The sequence below is a fragment of the Schistocerca serialis genome, chromosome 4, assembly GCF_023864345.2.
Source record: "Schistocerca serialis cubense isolate TAMUIC-IGC-003099 chromosome 4, iqSchSeri2.2, whole genome shotgun sequence".
Classification (NCBI taxonomy): Eukaryota; Metazoa; Arthropoda; class Insecta; order Orthoptera; family Acrididae; genus Schistocerca; species Schistocerca serialis.
The window spans coordinates 725888007-725907446 of record NC_064641.1 but is presented as its reverse complement, the minus strand read 5'-3'; the positions used below and the strand labels follow the sequence as shown (position 1 = coordinate 725907446).

At 43.8% G+C, this 19440-nt stretch overlaps 1 protein-coding gene across 1 annotated transcript in view; it reads left to right on the top strand.

Moving 5' to 3' along the window:
• The first annotated feature begins 2406 nt into the window (after window positions 1–2406).
• The window catches only part of LOC126474730 (homeobox protein Hox-A4-like), a 447456-nt gene continuing 430422 nt past the window's right edge, over window positions 2407–19440 (top strand). The window contains exons 1-3 of the mRNA XM_050102209.1: window positions 2407–2688; window positions 2740–3061; window positions 3137–3475. Coding sequence (XP_049958166.1) covers window positions 2407–2688; window positions 2740–3061; window positions 3137–3475 — 943 coding nt within the window. The remainder of the gene's footprint in view (window positions 2689–2739; window positions 3062–3136; window positions 3476–19440) is intronic.

Here is a 19440-nt window from a genome sequence, read left to right as displayed (position 1 = left end):
GACATATGACTCTGGAAATGCGAAATCTCTCTAGAAGTGTACTTAGGTAACCGCGGGACGCAAACCCGCGCTTCTCCAGCCCAGAAAAAGAAATCGCCCGGCTAATGGAATCCGGCCGCGGCGCGCCAGTAAGAAAGGCCGCATCATCCGGTTGCTCGGGGCCACGCAGGCAGCCGGCAGCGGCTGTCGTCGCCTCGTTCGCCCGCGCGACAACCCCGTAACACAATTAGTAAAAACATTTTACGTGCCCCTTCCTCCCTACTTGTCGGCGGAGAGAACGACGTCGTCCCGTGAAGAACGCCGGCGCCGTTGCGGGCGCGCTCTATCCCCATTAGCTCCGCGTGCCTACCTCTGCGGCGCGGGCCGAAGCGCGCTCGCCATTGGCCGCCGGCGGCACACTGTGGGCGTAGCCGGCGGAGGCGCCTCGCCCAATGGCAGCGCCTGACGCCCAATCGGTGGGCGGAGCTTGCTCGATTGGCTGTAACGTGTCCGGAGGAGTTGTCGGCAGGAAGTTGTCGGCAGTACGGCGGCGGAGTGGGGGGTGAGACAAGCACGTTCGCCTGGCGGGGAAGTGGCGGGGAGGGGCCGACAGCGCGGACCAGAACGGCCAGAACGTCTGGTTAGTCGCTGCGTCGAACACGCTCGCGGGCGCTCGGCGCCGCTTTTTATCGATACTGCGGCATCGAAAGGGAGCGATACGTGGCTCGCTGAAGACGCGGACTCTGCGATTTTGCACATCATATTAGTACCACCAGCCGCATACAATTATTTGATCCGCGATCGCTAGACTGCACTGTAGGAGCAGTATCTAATTAGTGGAGTGTCTACCAGAACAGCGCGTAGCTCGATGAAGCGTTTCACAGCTCAACATGCCAGCGCACCTACCTGCGTGGAATACGGGGACCGCTCCTGTTGACACTTGCTCAGTGAGACAGAGGTAAACAGTGCCGTCGTGTGCGACACATCCAGCCCCCCCCCCCCCCCCGCCATCCTCCCCCTTCCCCACCCTCCTCCCTCCCTCCCACCCCCGTACCCCCTCCACGCGGCCTCGCGGCTGTCAAGAGGCAATCTGTAAGCGGCTCACCAATACGAAGACTCGCCGTGACCGCGTGGCTCCCGAGCCAGATCCTAATTTATCGGGGCCGATAAACCGGCCGTGGCAGCCAGCAGCTTTGAAGTGAGCCGCGCCGCCGCAGGCACAGACGCGCCGGCGAGAAGCGAGCGGCCGGCTGCTGCCTCCCGCCTCCTCCAGCGCACCCCGCCGGCGGAACGAGACGGCGCGGAGGAGAGAAGAGAAGGACGGCGGCAACAAAAGGAAGCACGCGAGGAGGAGCTCGCCTAATAAATCTGCGCCTGCAATTGCAATACTTCTCCCCTTCATTTGCCGCGGCCCGTAGTCGCTCGCCCCGGAGGAGTCAACCAATCGCCCCGCGGTCGGCGGTCGTCGCAGACGTCTGCCCTGGCCAGCCCTCTTCAGCGTCAACTGGGGACCGCCTTCCAGCTCTTCACTCTGCGCCAGTTTGAAGATATTGGGCTACGACTGTGCTTGTCAAACTACACTGATATTTCGAAGCAAATTGTAACGCTTCCTTCTGTTCCGCAGAAAAGTGACTGGCAAAGGACTGTGGAAAAAAAGATATATTCTGCCGTGTGACACTTGAACAGTGCTGAGATATGGACATTTGGGATGACTCGATCCATATGCATCACGAAGACATCAATTGCAACATGTGAAGTGTGTTGGTAGAAGTGCATTTATAGTGGATATACCGATAGTGGACAAGAATTTTAGGCAGGCCTACCAGCGAAATACACTGTACACTACTGAGGTTGAGAATGAGCGTATTTTCCTTACTGGAGTGGGAAAAAGAATTCTGAAAGTGACTTCTCAATACTTTTGAGGTGTCCTGGGAAGCGAAATTGGTGACTGTATGTTGTTTGCACCTAGGGGATGTGAAATTCATGGTCACATAGTGTTTGGTTGGAATGATAAAACTGAATGTTTCAGAGTGATGGTGTATTTGTGAAGATGCTTCTGTTGTCACTAAGCTGTACTGAGTAAACAATATTTGAACTGAACTTCTGGGATTGGTCAGCCTCTAATCGTTAGTAGACTGGTGTACTTTCGATGGACTTGCTTTGACGCTGGAAACTGAGCAACCAATTGGGACCAAATAATAATTCTGAAGTGGCCTGGGAGTGATACTAGTGACAGTATCATTTTACACCGAGAGGACTACTTGAAGTAGTTGATATTGCAGTTTCAACAGACCTGTAGAGCAGTGATACACGAATGGATGTCAGTATAACCTGCTAGGTGTTGCGCGTTTGAGCAGACATCCTACCTACAGCAGCACAGACGTCCACCAATGAGCAGGCGGTGAGGAGACGCGGAGACGTGATCCGATGGACGCAGTGGGCTTCCTGAGGGTGCGCAGTCTGCCCCAGATGTGCAGCAGCCCGCTGGCCGCCTCCGACTCGGCGCCGGGCAGCCCGCTGGAGGCGTCGCCGCAGCCGCCTCCGGGACGGCGCCTCCGCGACGACGACACGGACGCCGACGAAGACGACGACGACATCAGCGTGGGCTGCCCGTCGCCCTCGCCGGCGGCCGTCCGCCGCCAGCAGCAGCGCCAGCGCAGCCCCGTCTCGTCGCCCGGCTCCTCCACCTGCCGCACCGCCACCTGCGACGCCGCCTCCGACGACGATGACGAGGACGACGACGTCGTCCGGCGCGACGAGGAGGAGGACGACTACTTCAAGCCGCTCAAGAGGCTCAAGATGATGAACATCGACAAGGCGACGGCGGAGAGGCCCGCCAGGCCGACGCCGCCTCCGCTGCCGAGCGGAGTCGAGCGGACGGCCTCGGCGACGCCGCCGCGAGCCTCCGGAGGAGGCGTAAAGTCCTTCTTCATCCTCGACATCTTGAACCACTGCCCGCGTACCAACGGCCAGCAGCAGCAGCAACAGCCGCCCCCGACGTCGGCGGCGCCGCGTCCGGGCGACCCGACGCCCGCCTCTACCGCCCGCATCGTGCGCCCTTGGGACTTGGGCCCCGCGGCGGCGGCGGCGGCCGTGGCGGCGGCGGCGGCAGCGGCGGCGGCGGCCGGGGGCGGCGTCGTGCCGGTGGACAGGTACCGAGCCAGCGCTGCCGCCCACCACCACCGTCCCAAGTCGGCGGACTTCTGCTACGCCAGCGAGACCACGTGCAGCAGCGGCCGCTCCAGCAGCGACTGCTGCACCAGCCCGGACCTCGCCGCCAGCCCGGCGTCGGGGGCGGCGGCGGCGGCGGCCAGACACCCGGGGGCGGCGCAGAGCTCCGGGGGCGGCGGCAGGCACCCGGCGCGATGCGGCAAAGGGGCGGCGGGCCAGCACCACGGCAAGGGCGGCGCCCAGGGCAGCAACACGTCGCCGCTGGACGCGCTCTTCCAGATGACGAGCAAGACCTTCGAGGAGCTCAACGGGGAGGCCGTATCAGGTGAGCACGACGGATCATCTTGCCTTCCATTACCTAACACACGTGCACGTCACTTTTCAGTTTCTCAGTAACAAATGGCACGGAGGAAATGCGTTGCCCTTCCAGTGACAAGTGTGAATGTCATCAAAATCCTTCTGGTGACGCTACCACGTTTACTTTAAAAAATAATTAATCACGGTTGTTCTTCTTATTACAGAAGGTCGCACAAAAATACACAATGGTTACTAGCTTCAGCGAAATTAAATAGCCGTCTTCAGACCACTTGCATAGAAAAAGTTTTTCCTGTCATATGTCAACAAGCACACAGTGTGTAAATATTTTATACTTGTGTTATGTATTCTAGTGGTAACCATTGTGCACAGCTGTTATTTTATTGTATGACGAGGGACGGTATTATTGAATGTTGTCTCTGTAAGTTATGTCCAATTAATGTGAACAGTCGACGAAATGGACCGCCCCTATAAAAAATTTTCTGTACGAATGATCTGAAGATGGCGATTTAATTTCGCTGAATCTACTAATCATTGTGTATTTTTGTGGGATCTGGGTAAATAAACTTCTGTAACAAGAAGATAAACCGTGTTTAGATTCTGAGACGCGTCCAATATAGCTGATAATGCCAGGTAATCATAACACCAAAAAATTTGTTCGTACACTGCTTCAGTCACTGTAATTTTTGCTTTTATCAGCAATATGCGTTTCGATGGTCACGCCATCAACATGAAGTCGATAAAGATACCTTTACATTATCGAATTTGCCTGTCTATTTGGCAGGTACCATCGTCATAAGAAAATTCAACATCATAAAAGTGTCTTAATCCACCGCATGATGATGTCATGGTTTTAGAAACGCTTACTGGTATAAAAATGTAAATAAAAAAGTGTATAAAAATGACCGAAGCGGTGTATCAATATTTTTTGTGTATCCATCGTAGACCATGAAGACACATTTGTAAATATTTGAAATGCTAAAAAACTGAAATAACCTATATTCCTCATGGAATAAACGATGAATCTGTTCTATAGCATAGTCCCGACGAGCCAAAGCGATTCGTAGATCCCTCCGTGCGTAAATCAATCGATAAGAACGGTTTCTGCAAAAGACTTTTTTAACATATTTTGTATTTTGTAAGATAACGCGGAGGTATACGTAGAAGTTTCAGGCTCTTGACAAGTTCTTATGAGCGTCACGAGTAAATTTTACGAATTAGAAATGTCATGTCCGTATCTGTGATGTAACACTTTGCGTACTAAATATGTATGACAATATGTTTTGCGAGTTTTTAACCTCGTAAACTTGATGGTCACCCATATCGTTTCTGCAAGTAGCCTTGTTGGCACCATCTGGAATTTAAAGATATATTTGTGCTGACGTCGCCGAAAATTTTCTAACTCGTGGTATATGTGGGTCGTAAGTGTTAAGTCAGGGTGGTTATTCACTATATTTTGGCAACGAAGCTATTTTGTAACATAGCACCTACGAACCAGTGCTATTCACGGTACGCTTTCCATGTATTGTAATCCTTCAGAAACGTTTATGTAAGGGAATGTTTTCTCTGTGTTTACATTCATGCTTTTCTGAACTATTTGTGTTCGTTCTTATGCGAAGATAGATTTGGTATGTACCTATCTGCGACCGAGGTACATAACGCCGAATCTGCAGAATATATTCCTCTCACAGCTTTAAGCCATACTAATCTAATCATTGTCCTTGCTGTTTTACTAGGAACACTTGTTCTCGTCTTCAAGTTACAGCTGAAATTGTCGATAAGTCCCATTACCGAAATACTGTACACAAACGACGACTTAATACGGTTGAATATCAAACCATCGTAGCTGCCAAGAATTCTGTTTCTAATTTCCATTAGCTCACTTCTTAATAATATTGAAAAATAACACATTATCTCGTAATACCATCAACCACCACATTACTTTGATACAAGATCTAATGATCACAGCTGCAAAATGTAGATAAAACACCTCTGATTACATATAGTATTCCGTTGCAAAAACAGTCTCACGAACTATAGGATACTCTCCTCCTGATATTAATAACTTGTCTAACTACGGGAAACCATATGACTCCCCTATTCCTTACATACTTCACAGCTTGTATTAAGGAAAAAGTGACAGTGTATAGGCTATTCCTGACTTAATTGTGAAATCTTTACATTTCGTTTACATCTTTAAAACATATGTACGTTTTTCGGCAGCCCTTGCATAACATCGACATCAGATTTTTCATGTATAGCGCTTTTTCCTACAATACAGACGAACCACAAAGTAAAAAAGGTAGAAACGTCTGCCGATTCTTACAACAAAAACCATCAAAATTCATCATTCACGGTTTTCCATACAGAACAGAGATCATACGTGCAAATCTTATTTCTCATATCAGATATTTCATGTAACAAAGTGCGAGTTAAACATTGTCCGTGACAAATACAATCGTTTCTTAATTTTATTAGTACTAAGGATTTAGCAATGAGGCATCTGACATCGACTGCAGTAGAATATACATTTTGTTAATAGTGGCTGAATCCACCAATCTTTTTGTCTCGGAGCACTGTGATCCATTAAGATATTCTTACTACATTTATATGCTTGTTTTAAAAACCGTGATGGAAAAAGAAGGAAAAAAATTACTCATTCTAAACAATATGCATGGCACATAGATTAAATATCATAATGTAGCAGTTTGTAGCGGATTGCGTCTGTTTGCACTTTTCTAGCGTCGCCGAGTTAGGCCAAAATATTAACTTTCGTAGCTGCATCCGTTATCATTCCCCAAACGTGATTTAAGTTTTTAGATAAAGACAAACAGCTGTCCTCGTCAAGTCAGTAGTATTTCGGAATCATGTCTGTGCTCTGTGAATTATTAGAAGCATATTTCGATTGAGGTGACATGAAACAACCTTTCCTTACAGAGCCATATTACATTTATTTTCGAAGACCTCATCATGAGAAAAAATTTCAAGAATAACTGTCACAACTTTTACTTTTACTTTCTAGACTGATTGTCCCTATCGTGTTCAATTTTAGGAAAAAAGACTGTTCGCATTTCGGCGGAAATTAGGCACCAGTACATGTTTCGTTGGCTAACAAAATTTACTTCTGCGATTGCTGTAAATTATTGATTGTTGTCAGAAATGTTCCGCCAAGAAATCAAAATGTATTGTTATCTATTAACTTCCTGTCTCATAGGTCTATGTGACGGAATATATTAGTGTCAGCTTTAGTGGGAGAACCGAAATGTTACACAAATAAAAATATTTTTGTCTTGTTGGTGAAGTATTGCGTTATTATTTCTAAAAATTTGTCGAGGGTTTTTTTTTCACTTCTGTTTCGTAGTTCCCGTCATTTCTTGAGAAAAAATATAGAAGTTTTTCAGCTATTCTTACTTTTCTCAATAAAAAGTGGATATATTAAATTGCTACAAACAGTTTACAGTGCACATAATATTCGTGCGTAAAATGATTATTTGCCACATTGGGTATTTACAACACATGTCAAAAGGCATTTCATACAATCTTGAAGACGGACGAACCCTACAAAACGTTGTATAGTGGTATAACACGAGAAGTCAAAAATAAAAGCTCCGCTTGTTACAGAGCATTCGTACTTGCATCGTTAATCTCTTGTTATTGCAGTGAAAAGCGCAAAATTACTTAAATACTTGGTGAAAAATTATTTTCAGTTATTATAGCGGATTTGTTTTTCGCAGGTGAAACCAAATTGTCTAAACTGTTTGTCTTGGATATTTTTTCAGTCGCGAGTAATTGTGATTTAAAGTGAATTGTTGAAGTCCACAAATTGTAGAAATAGGGTTCAATAATCGGTACACATTGACTGAAAATTTCGTCCCACAGCTTAGTGTGTATCTGGGATGCGCTTAAGCACGCTGCAAGAAATCTGGTAAAGAAATGTGGAGGTGAAACGGAGGGAGCGGCTACATAAACAGTTTATCCGGTATCGTTTCTCCACATTAAGGCGTTCCTAAACATTTTTCCTCTTACCAATAACACCGCGAGTCTCTAGGCCGTAACACACAGTGTTTTTTAAATCAGATTTAGTTTATTTCAAAGTTCTGCGCTGGAACCGAATTTTCTTCGTGCTCAGTGTCTGCTCGCAAAGGCTGCGGGAATACTTGTGGATATTCAGCAGCAAATTGCGAGCCTTAAACTGTCTTAATCAGCTACTGAATTCCTTAACTTTTACGTCTCCATTTATTCAACGAATTACGAGCTGATGTCGACAGTGCTTAACGTAGAATAAAGGACGAAATTCGCTGAAATACCGCATCATTTCACTTCATAGGAAAAAAAAGTTCTCCTCAATTAGTATATACTATAATTTACCTATAGCTGTTTTCAGGAATGGTGCTAATAAACGATTGTGGGGAAAGGACAAGAAATAACAAAAAAATTCAAATGGCTCTGAGCACTATGGGACTCAACTGCTGAGGTCATTAGTCCCCTAGAACTTAGAACTAGTTAAACCTAACTAACCTAAGGACATCACAAACATCCACGCCCGAGGCAGGATTCGAACCTGCGACCGTAGCGGTCTTGCGGTTCCAGACTGCAGCGCCTTTAACCGTACGGCCACTTCGGCCGGCAAGAAATAACAGACACATAAACTTCGTCATCTGGTGCTCCTCGTTTACAGGATAATAAGTTGTATACTGTAAAAAAAAATACATTGGGGAACAGGGTGTTGTAGTTTTCTTGCGGAAAGTGAGGAGTTAAATTGTTCCTTTAAGCAATATCTAAACCCAGTTATGAAATCCAGGCTACCATGCATTTCTTCAAAAATGCTTTCCAAATTACTGCGGTGTAGGTATTAGGAGCCAAAGTATACTATAGTCGATCACTTCGTCTGCTGGATAAAATAAAATAATAAATGTAATAACAGATCTCGAAGTGTAGCCAGACATCCAGTTCTGATGTTGTCCAGTGTATCCTTACTTTGCTACTCATGTTTTTCTTCTTCATCTCATAAATGTTCTAATTCCTACAATTATTAAAATGACTGCATATTCATAGAGAATGTCACCAAATGTTTATGCAGGAAACATTTGCGGTGGCTATCGGTTGTTAGCCCCAACGACTGCGGGACATCTTCATCATCAACAGTTACAACAATAATACCGGTATTTCCACCGAATGAAACAGATATTGACTTACTGATACAGCAAGATACAACAATACATATTTTTTGCTTTTGGGCATTGTTAGTTTCTGTTTCTATCTAGGCCATCCGTTGTATTTTATTTACTGTGACAAAACATTACACATTCATTGAAAATATTTTCATCACAATAATTCCCGTACGTTTGTGTTGTTGTTCTGTGGATTCCGGTAGAAACTTGTATTAATAATTTACTTTTTACACTATTATACACAACGTCTACATCCTAGTGAAGTCACTGGCTAAATTACTTTCTCCAACTAAAAACTGGCAGAACTAAACACACTCCATTAGACTTTATTGTTGTTTATCAAGTTAATCATATTTTAGAAATAAACGTTTAGCTGCTGCTTGGTCTGTTTTGCGGCAGGTACAAAAAAATCCGTTCAGAATATATTGGATACATGGAAGAAGAGGGGAACACTTAATTGAAAGCGATTCATAGACGTGAAAAAATTACTCTTAATTTGTCAACAAAAATTAAAATGTAAGGGAAATGCAGTTTAAAAACTTAACGCAATAACCTCAGCTCTGTCACTTCAAGTTCTATTCGCCTGCATTTTTTCATTTGCTATAAATATTATGTCATTTTCTAAATATAAGATTTGGTTAGTGAAATTGTTACACCAACAATTACAACTGAAGGCAGAAAGTATGAGGATAAGTATATGATTATTATAGTACTCACACAAGCTGGTATTTTAACGTGCACTCTAACAAATTTTAATAGATCCAAGACAACGAAATAAGATTTTCAGCAAAATTTTAATATGTAAAGTCGAATCTTAGGCAGTTTTACGCCGTAGCCTTTATATCTGCCGGGATATCTGAGCATAAATAAGCCAAAAAAGATTTGCCAATGTTTGCAATGAACCACTTCGTAAAAAATCGACAATCCACGGTATCACACAAACGGTTATTTTTGCAAAACATGTCACTACATCATTTAGAGGCTCTATTCCACTTTAGAATGCTTCTGAAGAAGTGTCGCATAAAAAAAACTATGTTCAAAAGGCGGATGTTTTAGTATCTTGTTGAGTAAAAGCAGCTGCAATCATTAACCACGTCCTGAAATACTCTGAATTAATTCTTTTATCGGAAATATAGTTTGGCTCGTCAATGATATTATTGGCCACTTATTTTCATCTAGACGTATTTTCACATAAGAAGTAATAAAATAATGACCAGCTTATTCTCCGAAATACGAACATCAACTTTCGTTTCCCAATAAAAACTGACTTTCACTGCCAGAACAGTAGATTCTAATAAGACAAATTCAGCTATATAAGCTGTTCCACACCTGAAAAAAAATGGAGTTAACATTCGTTTAAAATTAGGATATTTATTTTATTCTTGAGTAGGTTGTTATACACAATCCTGAATAATAATTGTCTCTCATGGAATATGCACGCCGTGAGGAGAAAGGGATACTTGATCAATTGTATTTTGCTTCTCAGAGTAGCTGAATGAAGTAAAGTAGTACATCTGTCAGTGTGGATAAAGCTTGTGTTGAGGTCGACGAAATTCATGTACCCACGTCCCTAGCAAATAATTTAAATTATCATGACATTACAGTGTCACGCGATCTTTCTTAATCATTTACACCTAAAAGTCATTAGCTTATTAATTACCATCCAATAATGTCATTTTTTCTTAGTAATCACACACAGGCACTGTCATGTCATTGGCGACAAGAACGACAGAAACGATTCAGTTTAACGCATTTTTGCTCAGAGATTTATTTCCGGACCTACAGAACAGTTGCATTAATTATTTTTTTCATAGCCTACTGAGAAATGCAATATAACAGCAAAATATAACATCATTAGCTTTGTAGAACAAAACTTTCGTCATAATTATGTTTGTTGAAAAGCCCACGAAAAGACATTGATCACTATTTTAGGAGGAATCTGTAGATATTGCTCTGTAAAAAAACATATCACCGGTGCCAAAAGAAGTATGAGCCAAAATAATGATAGTCTGTAACCCGTCGGTCCAAAAATTTCCGCGAATGGATTAATAAATGATAACAAAATTTAGTATGGTGGTTTTCCGTGCTTCAGATGTTGTACAATGTCTCCCCCCACGCCGCCCCACTTGAGTACAGCGCATAGGAAGTTCATAGAGCCACATGAAATTGTCAGAAAAGTAGACTACTTCATTGGGGGGTTGTTTAACTCTCGTGTCTCATTACTGCCTTCTTCGGTCTTGGCGAACCATCAGAGAGCCATTCTGCACTTCGTCGTTTTATGGTTGGTTCGAATTAATGACACCAAGTCTCTTCAGTCGTGTTGACTTTTTCCAGAAAAGAATTGCCCGCTCTTTTCATTCCAGTCAAGCCACAGGAGACGCCCACGTGCCGCTGTTCGTTTTTCGGGAGTCAAGGTGTACGAGACAAATTTTGCAAATACTTTTCTCTGCTTCAAAACATTCCTGAGAATGCCTTGGACTCATGATTTAGAGATGTTCAGTTCGTTGCTCCACCGCGATTTGTGTTACAACGTTGACGCACTACGGCCGAACGTCCACTACTTAACACCGCCTCCTTGCAACTGATTGGTCGAAAGCAGATCTGTTGTTTGTAGTCTTTAGGTGAAGCTGCCACCGTAGTTACGGTGCTGATGTGGCTTACGCGCTAGGATAAAAATCACTCACGTAACTTCTAGCGCGGGCGGCATGTACTGAAAATAACAGCTATTCTGAAACAGCGGTGTTTCAATCAGCATGATTCTAGTGGAATACGTTGCTCCGACCCGTTAGCTCAGTTACTTATAGCAGAACGTGTACGGATGCCGAACGATGGTGCTCATTGGCGTTTTCCCCGTTAACTAACCACTACCGGCGCTGAAAGATGCTTTAAGTGGTAGAAATAATTTTGGTTATGACAGGAGATCGAAACCTAGTACTACCGATTTACAGTGTTTTATGGCGATATACCGCGTACTTGCATGAAATAAATAGAAAAGGAGTGATTAAAATATATTAAAACAACAAATTCTCAAATCATGCTGTTTTAACACATACAGCACAACAAACAAGAACTTAAAATACAACAATGAAACCGGAGAGTCATAAAAAAGAATCTATGAAATTTTATTTATGAGTTCTTCAAAATCTTATGGGACTTAACTGCTGAGGTCATCAGTCCCTAAGAGTACACACTACTTAATCTAACACCCATGCCCGAGGGAGGACTCTAACCTCCGCCGGGACCAGGCGCACAGTCCATGACTGCAGCGCCTTAAACCGCTCGGCTAATCCTGCGCGGCATGGATTCTTCCGTTAGTTCCTGGTTGAACAATTCCATATTTAAGGCTGAATAATACGCACACTGTTTTTGTTCTACTTGAACAAGAATAGTGTACTTGTTATTCAACCTTAAGAATCCATGAAACCTAGATAAAAATACAGCAGAATAACTGTACGTAAAATCAGTTTCGAAACGCCAGGACAGATACATTTAATGGATGAGTGCTTAAAACTAATGGGTGAGGCAACCCCTTGCAACGCCCTAAAGTCTCAGACCCAGTATTCTGAGAAAGAGCCCTGACAGTATACACACTACCTTAACACATGCACGACACTCACCTCATTGTCATTTAAAATAGAGAGCAGGTCCTGTGGAAAACACAATCTGCCCTCAGGTCGTCAAATGAGACGCTCTCAGTTGGCCTAAGAATATACTGTATTGACACTCGTGTTTCGCAACTTTGAAACAGTGTTAGGTCCCCTCGGCGTAAGAGAAAATCATGTGTCAATGGGCAATATACAGCTCTTCAATAGAATCTGGCTCTTGCCACAGAGCCCCACCTTCATACAAGAATGAAACATAAATAGGCAGAAAAGGCCATTATTTTATGATCACACGATTGAAAAACATTCACTGGAAGCAGTCACATCCATAAAATGCATACGCAGCTATTTACAGTGGAACGGCCACATTAAACCAATCGCAGGTAAAGCAGATACGAGGCAAATTCATTGAATCCGTCCACTAAGAAGGTACCTCCAAAACCCCTCGTTTGACCAGTACTTAAATACTGCTTGTCAGTCTCGGATCCGCGTCAGGTAGGACAGAGGAAACAGAGTAGATACAAAAAAGAGCAGCGCGTTTCTTTACAGCTTCATGTAGTAAGTGCGAAAGCGCACAGAGATGCTCTGCCAACTCCATTGGCAGGCACTGCAAGAGAGGCGTTCTGCATCACTGTGTGCTTAACTATTCCTTAGTACCAAGAGGGTACATTCGCAGAAGAGTCTACCAGTATATTTCTTCACTCTACGTACATCTCTCGAAGAGACAATGAAGATAACTTTAGAGAGATTCGAGCTCACTAGGGTACTTACCAGCAATCGTTCTTCCCGCGAACCATTCGCGACTGGAACAGGAAATTGGGGAAGTGACAGTGATGCGTAAAGCACCCTCTGCCACACACTGTAAGGTGTCCGGCAGAGTACAAATGTAGATGTAGTTGCAGATGTACAGAGGGCCCTCTGGGGACCAAAGAACAGATACGAAGCAAATGTTCTTTTGTTATGGTTCAATAATTCTTCGAGGCTGGTGACATTAGAAAGGGAGCTTCATTTCAGTTTGTAGAGGGCTGGGGTGGTCTTTCGGAAGGGAGCATTTCCGGAAATTATGGAATGTAAAAAGTTGCTATAAAAGCAGGAAAGATGACACACTCCTCACAAGCCGGAGAGGGTCGTTATCGATGAGCCATCTCAAGAAAATGTGTAATAAAATCCTCCGATATTTTATTTTTAGTGTATCTTTTGGAATCCACTGTAGTGGGCACAGAAGTCATAAATATTCGCTGTTAATTAAATATTTTAAAAATAAGAAACATGTATCATCTGCCCAATCAAGGAAACTGGTTTCCTTCATTGGGCCAGGCAGTTTCCGTGAATCGGCTATACTGTAATAGCCAAAAATGCTACACACGTCTAAACAAGTGCCAATACATTTCACATTTCAAAAGCTTAAACGCGGTTGCGAAACAGCAACTGTGTAAATCTTAAGAGGCTGAAAAATTAGCCAACAAGTTGCAAATAAAGTTTTATTAGGACTTGACCTAGATTTCAATATTTGTAAAAATATCTTCTTCATAAATCCCACTACTTCTGAAGAAGATATTTTTACAAATATCAAAACCTATGTCAAGGGCTAATGAACCTTTATTTGCAACTGGTTGGCTGATTTTTCAGCCTCTTCATTTCATATTTCTTACATTTTAGGAGTTTTTTTTATTGGCACCTTAAAATGAATAGCATGTATTCGAAACCTAGGTTAGTAAATGTAGAAACGTCTCCTTAGACGGTAAAAAAAAGCCATTTGACTGATTGTCAAACCACAAGCTATTAGGAAGCATATAATGAGAATCATTACTTAAATTTGGTTCACAGTGGCCTCCTTAGGTCCGGGATTAGACCGAATTCGAGATGGCGTGTTCAAGTCATCTCGCACTACGTCGCTTAACAACAACTAGTCGCCGTCCAAAGCACATAACTTCACATTGTGAATATTGCAAAATGGCGTGAATTGTTCGTACTCCCCAATGATGGCTTCAGACATTTAACCACTATTACCGTATCATTCCGCCGCGCGGGATTAGCCGAGCGGTCTAAGGCGATGCAGTCATGCACTGTGCGGCTGGTCCCGGCTGAGGTTCTAGTCCTCCCTCGGGCATGGGTGTGTGTGTGTTTGTCCTTAGGATAATTTAGGTTACGTAGTGTGTAAGCTTAGGGACTAGTGACCTTGGCAGTTAAGTCCCATAAGATTTCACACAAATTTGAACATTTTTAACCATATCATTCCGACGTTTCACTCACTAATACTAGTCAATTAGAAAAAACTAGTGTATAATTCTACGTTTCTGCACTTTTTCCTTGTGTCTTCGTGGAACAACACACCACTAAGATGGCAAATCTTTGCCAAGTCTGTTTACACTTAATGATCGCTACTATGCGCCTATTGTCACTATCCACAGAGAAATCGAGCCAGGCCCACAGGCCCACCCGATCGATAGCAACCTTCTCCTATACTCCTCAAAAAAATGTTCAAATGTGTGTGAAATCTTATGGGACCGTCCCTAAGCTTACACACTACTTAACCTAAATTATCCTGAGGACAAACACACACACCCATGCCCGAGGGAGGACTCGAACCTCCGCCGGGACCAGCCGCTGGTCCATGACTGCAGCGCCCTAGACCGCTCGACTAATCCTGCGTGGCTATACTCCTCACAGACACACGTCCCAGTATCGAATTATAAAAACAGATCGCTCTTGTTTAGATTTCTCGTTCCTCATTTACTGCGTCAAAGAGACTAATAGATTAGTAGTCGTATAGGGCATTTCAACGAGGGCTAAGGATTCCCTTAGGATAACACATGTGTGCTCCCTCACCCCTTCACCCCTCGACCCTCCCTCTCTCTCTCTCTCTCTCTCTCTCTCTCTCTCTCTCTCTCTCTGTCTCCTCCTACGGTGCCATTACCTCCACCTTCATCTCTGTCTCCGATGAACGTTTGTTCTCCACTATTTCCTTTTTTGAGTTTTTGAGCCACCCTCTTGTTTTTTACTGTTCCACAAATATGTCTTCAACCCCAGCGGCGGGGAAATTAAACGCGTTTGTTGGCGAGGGGAGTAGGCCGGCAGCAGCGGCGGCGGCGGCTTGGGCCGCTGTGAAACGCTACGCCGCCGCCGAAAGATATACAAGCGGGGGCGGGAGCGTTTGGCGGCCCACGCGCCACGAGCCACTTCCCCACTACAGAGCGCGAGCGGACTCTGTAGCGATCCTAATCTTCAGCGCTACCCCGCGAGACTCGTCACTAACCGGGCGAAGTTGCACTCAAGTTGTTGCAGAAGCCACAGTGTCCTCCTCTCAGGATAGGGATGGGAGAAACCTACTGTCTAAAGCCGATACCGATATTTTAGTTTTCATTAACTGGTATTTTTCGGTGTTTGTTGGAACTCTGTTATAACAGGCGTTTTTTTTATTTTTTACTAATAACCAAGTAAAAACACCAAAATATCAGTTTGCGAGAGCAGCAGTGTTAAAGTTTTTTCGTTTTTCAGTAAGCCTCTATGGTACGAGGGTCACTCCAAAAGAAATTCACACTATTTTTTTTAAAAATCCATCTTTTATTCTACATGACTGAAAGTTTTACAGTGTGTAGATGCAACCTTTAGGACCAATATTTTTATTTCTCCACATAATTTCCATCCCTCTCAACAGCCTTACGCCATCTTGGAACCAGCGCCTGCATACCCGCACGGTAAAATTTTGGACCAACCTGTTGGAGCCACTGTTTGGCAGCGTGCACAAGGGAGTCATCATCTTGAAACCTTGTTCCACGAAGAGAGTCTTTCAGTTTCCCAAAGAGATGATAGTCACATGGAACCAGGTCAGGACTGTAAGGCGGGTGTTTCAGTGTTGTCCATCCGAGTTTTGTGATCGCTTCCATGGTTTTTTGTTTTTGATTGACATGTGGCCGTGCATTGTCGTGCAACAGCAAAACATCCTGCTTTTTCCGATGTGGTCGAACACGACTCAGTCGAGCTTGAAGTTTCTTCGCCGTCGTCACATATGCATCAGAATTTATGGTGGTTCCACTTGGCATGGTGTCCACAAGCAAGAGTCCTTCGGAACCGAAAAACACCGTAGCCATAACTTTTCCAGCAGAAGGTGTGGCATTGAATTTTTTTTTTCTTGGTGAATTTACATGATGCCACTCCCTTGATTGCCTCTTCGTCTCTGGTGAAACATGATGGAGCCATGTTTCATCACCTGTCACAATTCTTCCAAGAAATTCATCTCCACCATTCTCGTACTGTTCCAAAAGTTCGCTGCATACCGTTTTTCTTGTTTCTTTGTGAGCCACTGTCAACATCCTGGGAACCCACCTGGCGCAAACCTTTATTTACCCAGACACTTTCAGTATTATGCAAACACTTCCTTCCCCTATCCCAGCGTAGCGTGACAATACGTTCACTGTGATGTGTCTGTCAGCAGTCACTAATTCGGTAACTCTCTGCACATTGTGAGGAGTGTGTGCAGTACGAAGCCTGCCGCTGCTAGGACAATCCTCAATATTGCCATGCCCGCTTTCATCAGGTAACCTAATTGCCCACAGACTAACTGTACTGCGATCGACAGCAGCATCTCCATACACCTTTTTCAACCTCATGCCACTGTCTCGTTTTCACAGCACAGGAATTCTATGACAGCACGTTGCTTCTGACGAACGTCAAGTGTAGCAGCCATCTTGAAGACATGGTGTGACGGCGCCACTCACTGGAATAGGTTGAACTAAGATTGAAAACAAGCGGGAAGGATGTATCTACACACTGTAAAACTTTCACACATGCAGAATAAAAACTGTATTTTTACAAAAATAGTGTGCATTTCTTTTGGAGTGACCCTCGTAGTACCTTATTGTTGTCGCCGGATGAGGGGATAAGTGTTTAACGTCTCATCGACAACGAAGTCTTGAGAGACGGAGCACAAGACCGAAAAATGACTCTGAGCACTATGGGACTTAACATCTGGGGTCATCAGTCCCCTAGACGTAGAACTACCTAAACCTAACCAACCTAAGGACATCACACACGTCCATGCGCGAGGCAGGATTCGAACCTGCGACCGTAGGAACAGCGCGGTTGCGGACTGAAGCGCCTAGACCCGCTCGGCCACAACCACCGGTCCCAAGCTCGGCTTACGGAAGAATAGAGAAGGAAATTGGCCGTGCGTTTTCGAAGGAACCATTCCGCTATTTAAAGCGGTTTAGTGGAATCACGGAAAACCTAAATTACGATGACCGATCGTAGATTTAAAACGTTGTGCTCCCGAATGCGAATCCAGTGAGCTAACCACTGCGCTTTCCTGCACGACTTCGTCGTCGGACATCAGTTGTATTGTAATATGGCACCAACCCTAGTCTGCAAATATTTTCACGAAGTGACGTAGCAATGAGGTACATGGCTTCATTTGCTTTAAAAGATTAATTATTTGTTTGCCATTTCTATGAAGTACTAAATGAGAAAGATAATTATGGTAACAGTAATAATTTAAAAACTTAATAACAATCCATTCGTAATATAACAAGCCTTTATCTGCTTGTATCCCTGGAAAACGCACAAATTAAAACGAGAAAGAGAGTTCTTCAGTCTCAGTTCTCAACATTTGCCACTAACTATTCGTAATGTGTAAACAGTCGTATGATTCCCGATTACTAAATTTTTGAGAAGAGTTTCAAAAAATTAGAATCAGTAGAAGCTTACTCCTGATTTTTCGTAGTATTCAATCAGTTATCAATTTCCGAGAGGAGCAGCGAACAGTGGACGGACTATGATTTCTTTTATTTGCTTGTTTAAGTTGATATTTTGATTGTACGTATCTTGAAATTGAAAGCGTCAAAATATTTCAATCTTTATTCGATCTCTACGTTAATTACAGGAAACGATAAGAATAAGAAACCGAAAATCGACTATTTCAGAAACCAGTTGTTCTGTGCGATTTTAGTAGTGAGGTTAATCTGATGTGGAAAAAAAAACGAAATAATCGAAAACTGGTTGTTACAGCGATAACCACTATCCCTATCTCAGGGCAGTTCACCTCCCATGCTGCACTTAATACAACACGAAACATCACTTGGGTGTGATCCGATTTAAAGTATTTGGCACTTTTTTCGTATTTCAGTCTGCGAGGAGGAAAAGCATAAACTGCTTAGCTATTCGTATTGCTATATCTGGTAAAAAATACGTTATTGTAATGCTAAAATAGTTGGGTAGTACTGAACCAAGATATTCTAGATTCTGATAACTATTACACATAGAAAATGTATCGTTATCTCCATAGAACCAGAGAATAGAGTTTCTTTAAGAGGACCACATTAATAACACAGACTTTGATATATCATCGGCCTAAATATTATCCCTGATCAGTACGCGATTTAAGTCTTCAGATAAACAATAATAAAACCAATTTCGCACCCGTAATTTCTTTGAAAAAATAGTTAAGTCCAGCCAACATTACACTGAGGCGAGAACAGTCATGGGATACCTCCCAATATCGTGTCGGAGCTCCTTCTGCACGGCGTACTTCAGCAACTCGACGTGGAAAACACTCAGTAAGTCGCTAGAAGTCCTCTACAGAAACACTGAGCCATTCTGTTTTTATAGCCGTCAACAATTGCGGAAGTGTTGCCGGTGCAGGATTTTGTGCACGAGCAAACCTCTCAATTATGTCCCACAAATGTTCGATGGGATTCATGTCGGGCGACCTGGGTGGCCAGACCATTCGCTCCAATTGTCCACAATGCTCTACCATATCGCATTGTCATTCATAAATATTCCATCGTTGTTTGGAAACATGAAGTCTATTAATGACTGCAAATGATCTCCAACTAGGACCCAGTCCACTACCTGTAAACTCCGACCACAGCATTATGGAGCCAGCACCAGCTTGCACAGTACTTTGTAGACAACTTGGCTCCACTGCTTCGTCAGTTCTCCGCTACTCTCTAACCCTACCATCATCACTTACCAACTGAAATGGGGATTCACCTGACCAGGCCACGATTTACAGCCATCTGGGATCCAACATATATGGTCACGATCCCAGGAGAGGAGCTGCAGGCGATGTTGTGCTATATGCAAAGGCACTCGCGTAGGTCGTCTGCTGCTAGAGTCCACTAACACCAAATTTAGCCGCGCTGTCATAACAGATACGTTCATCGTTTCGTCTCACATTGATTTCTGCCTTCTTTCACGAAGTGTTG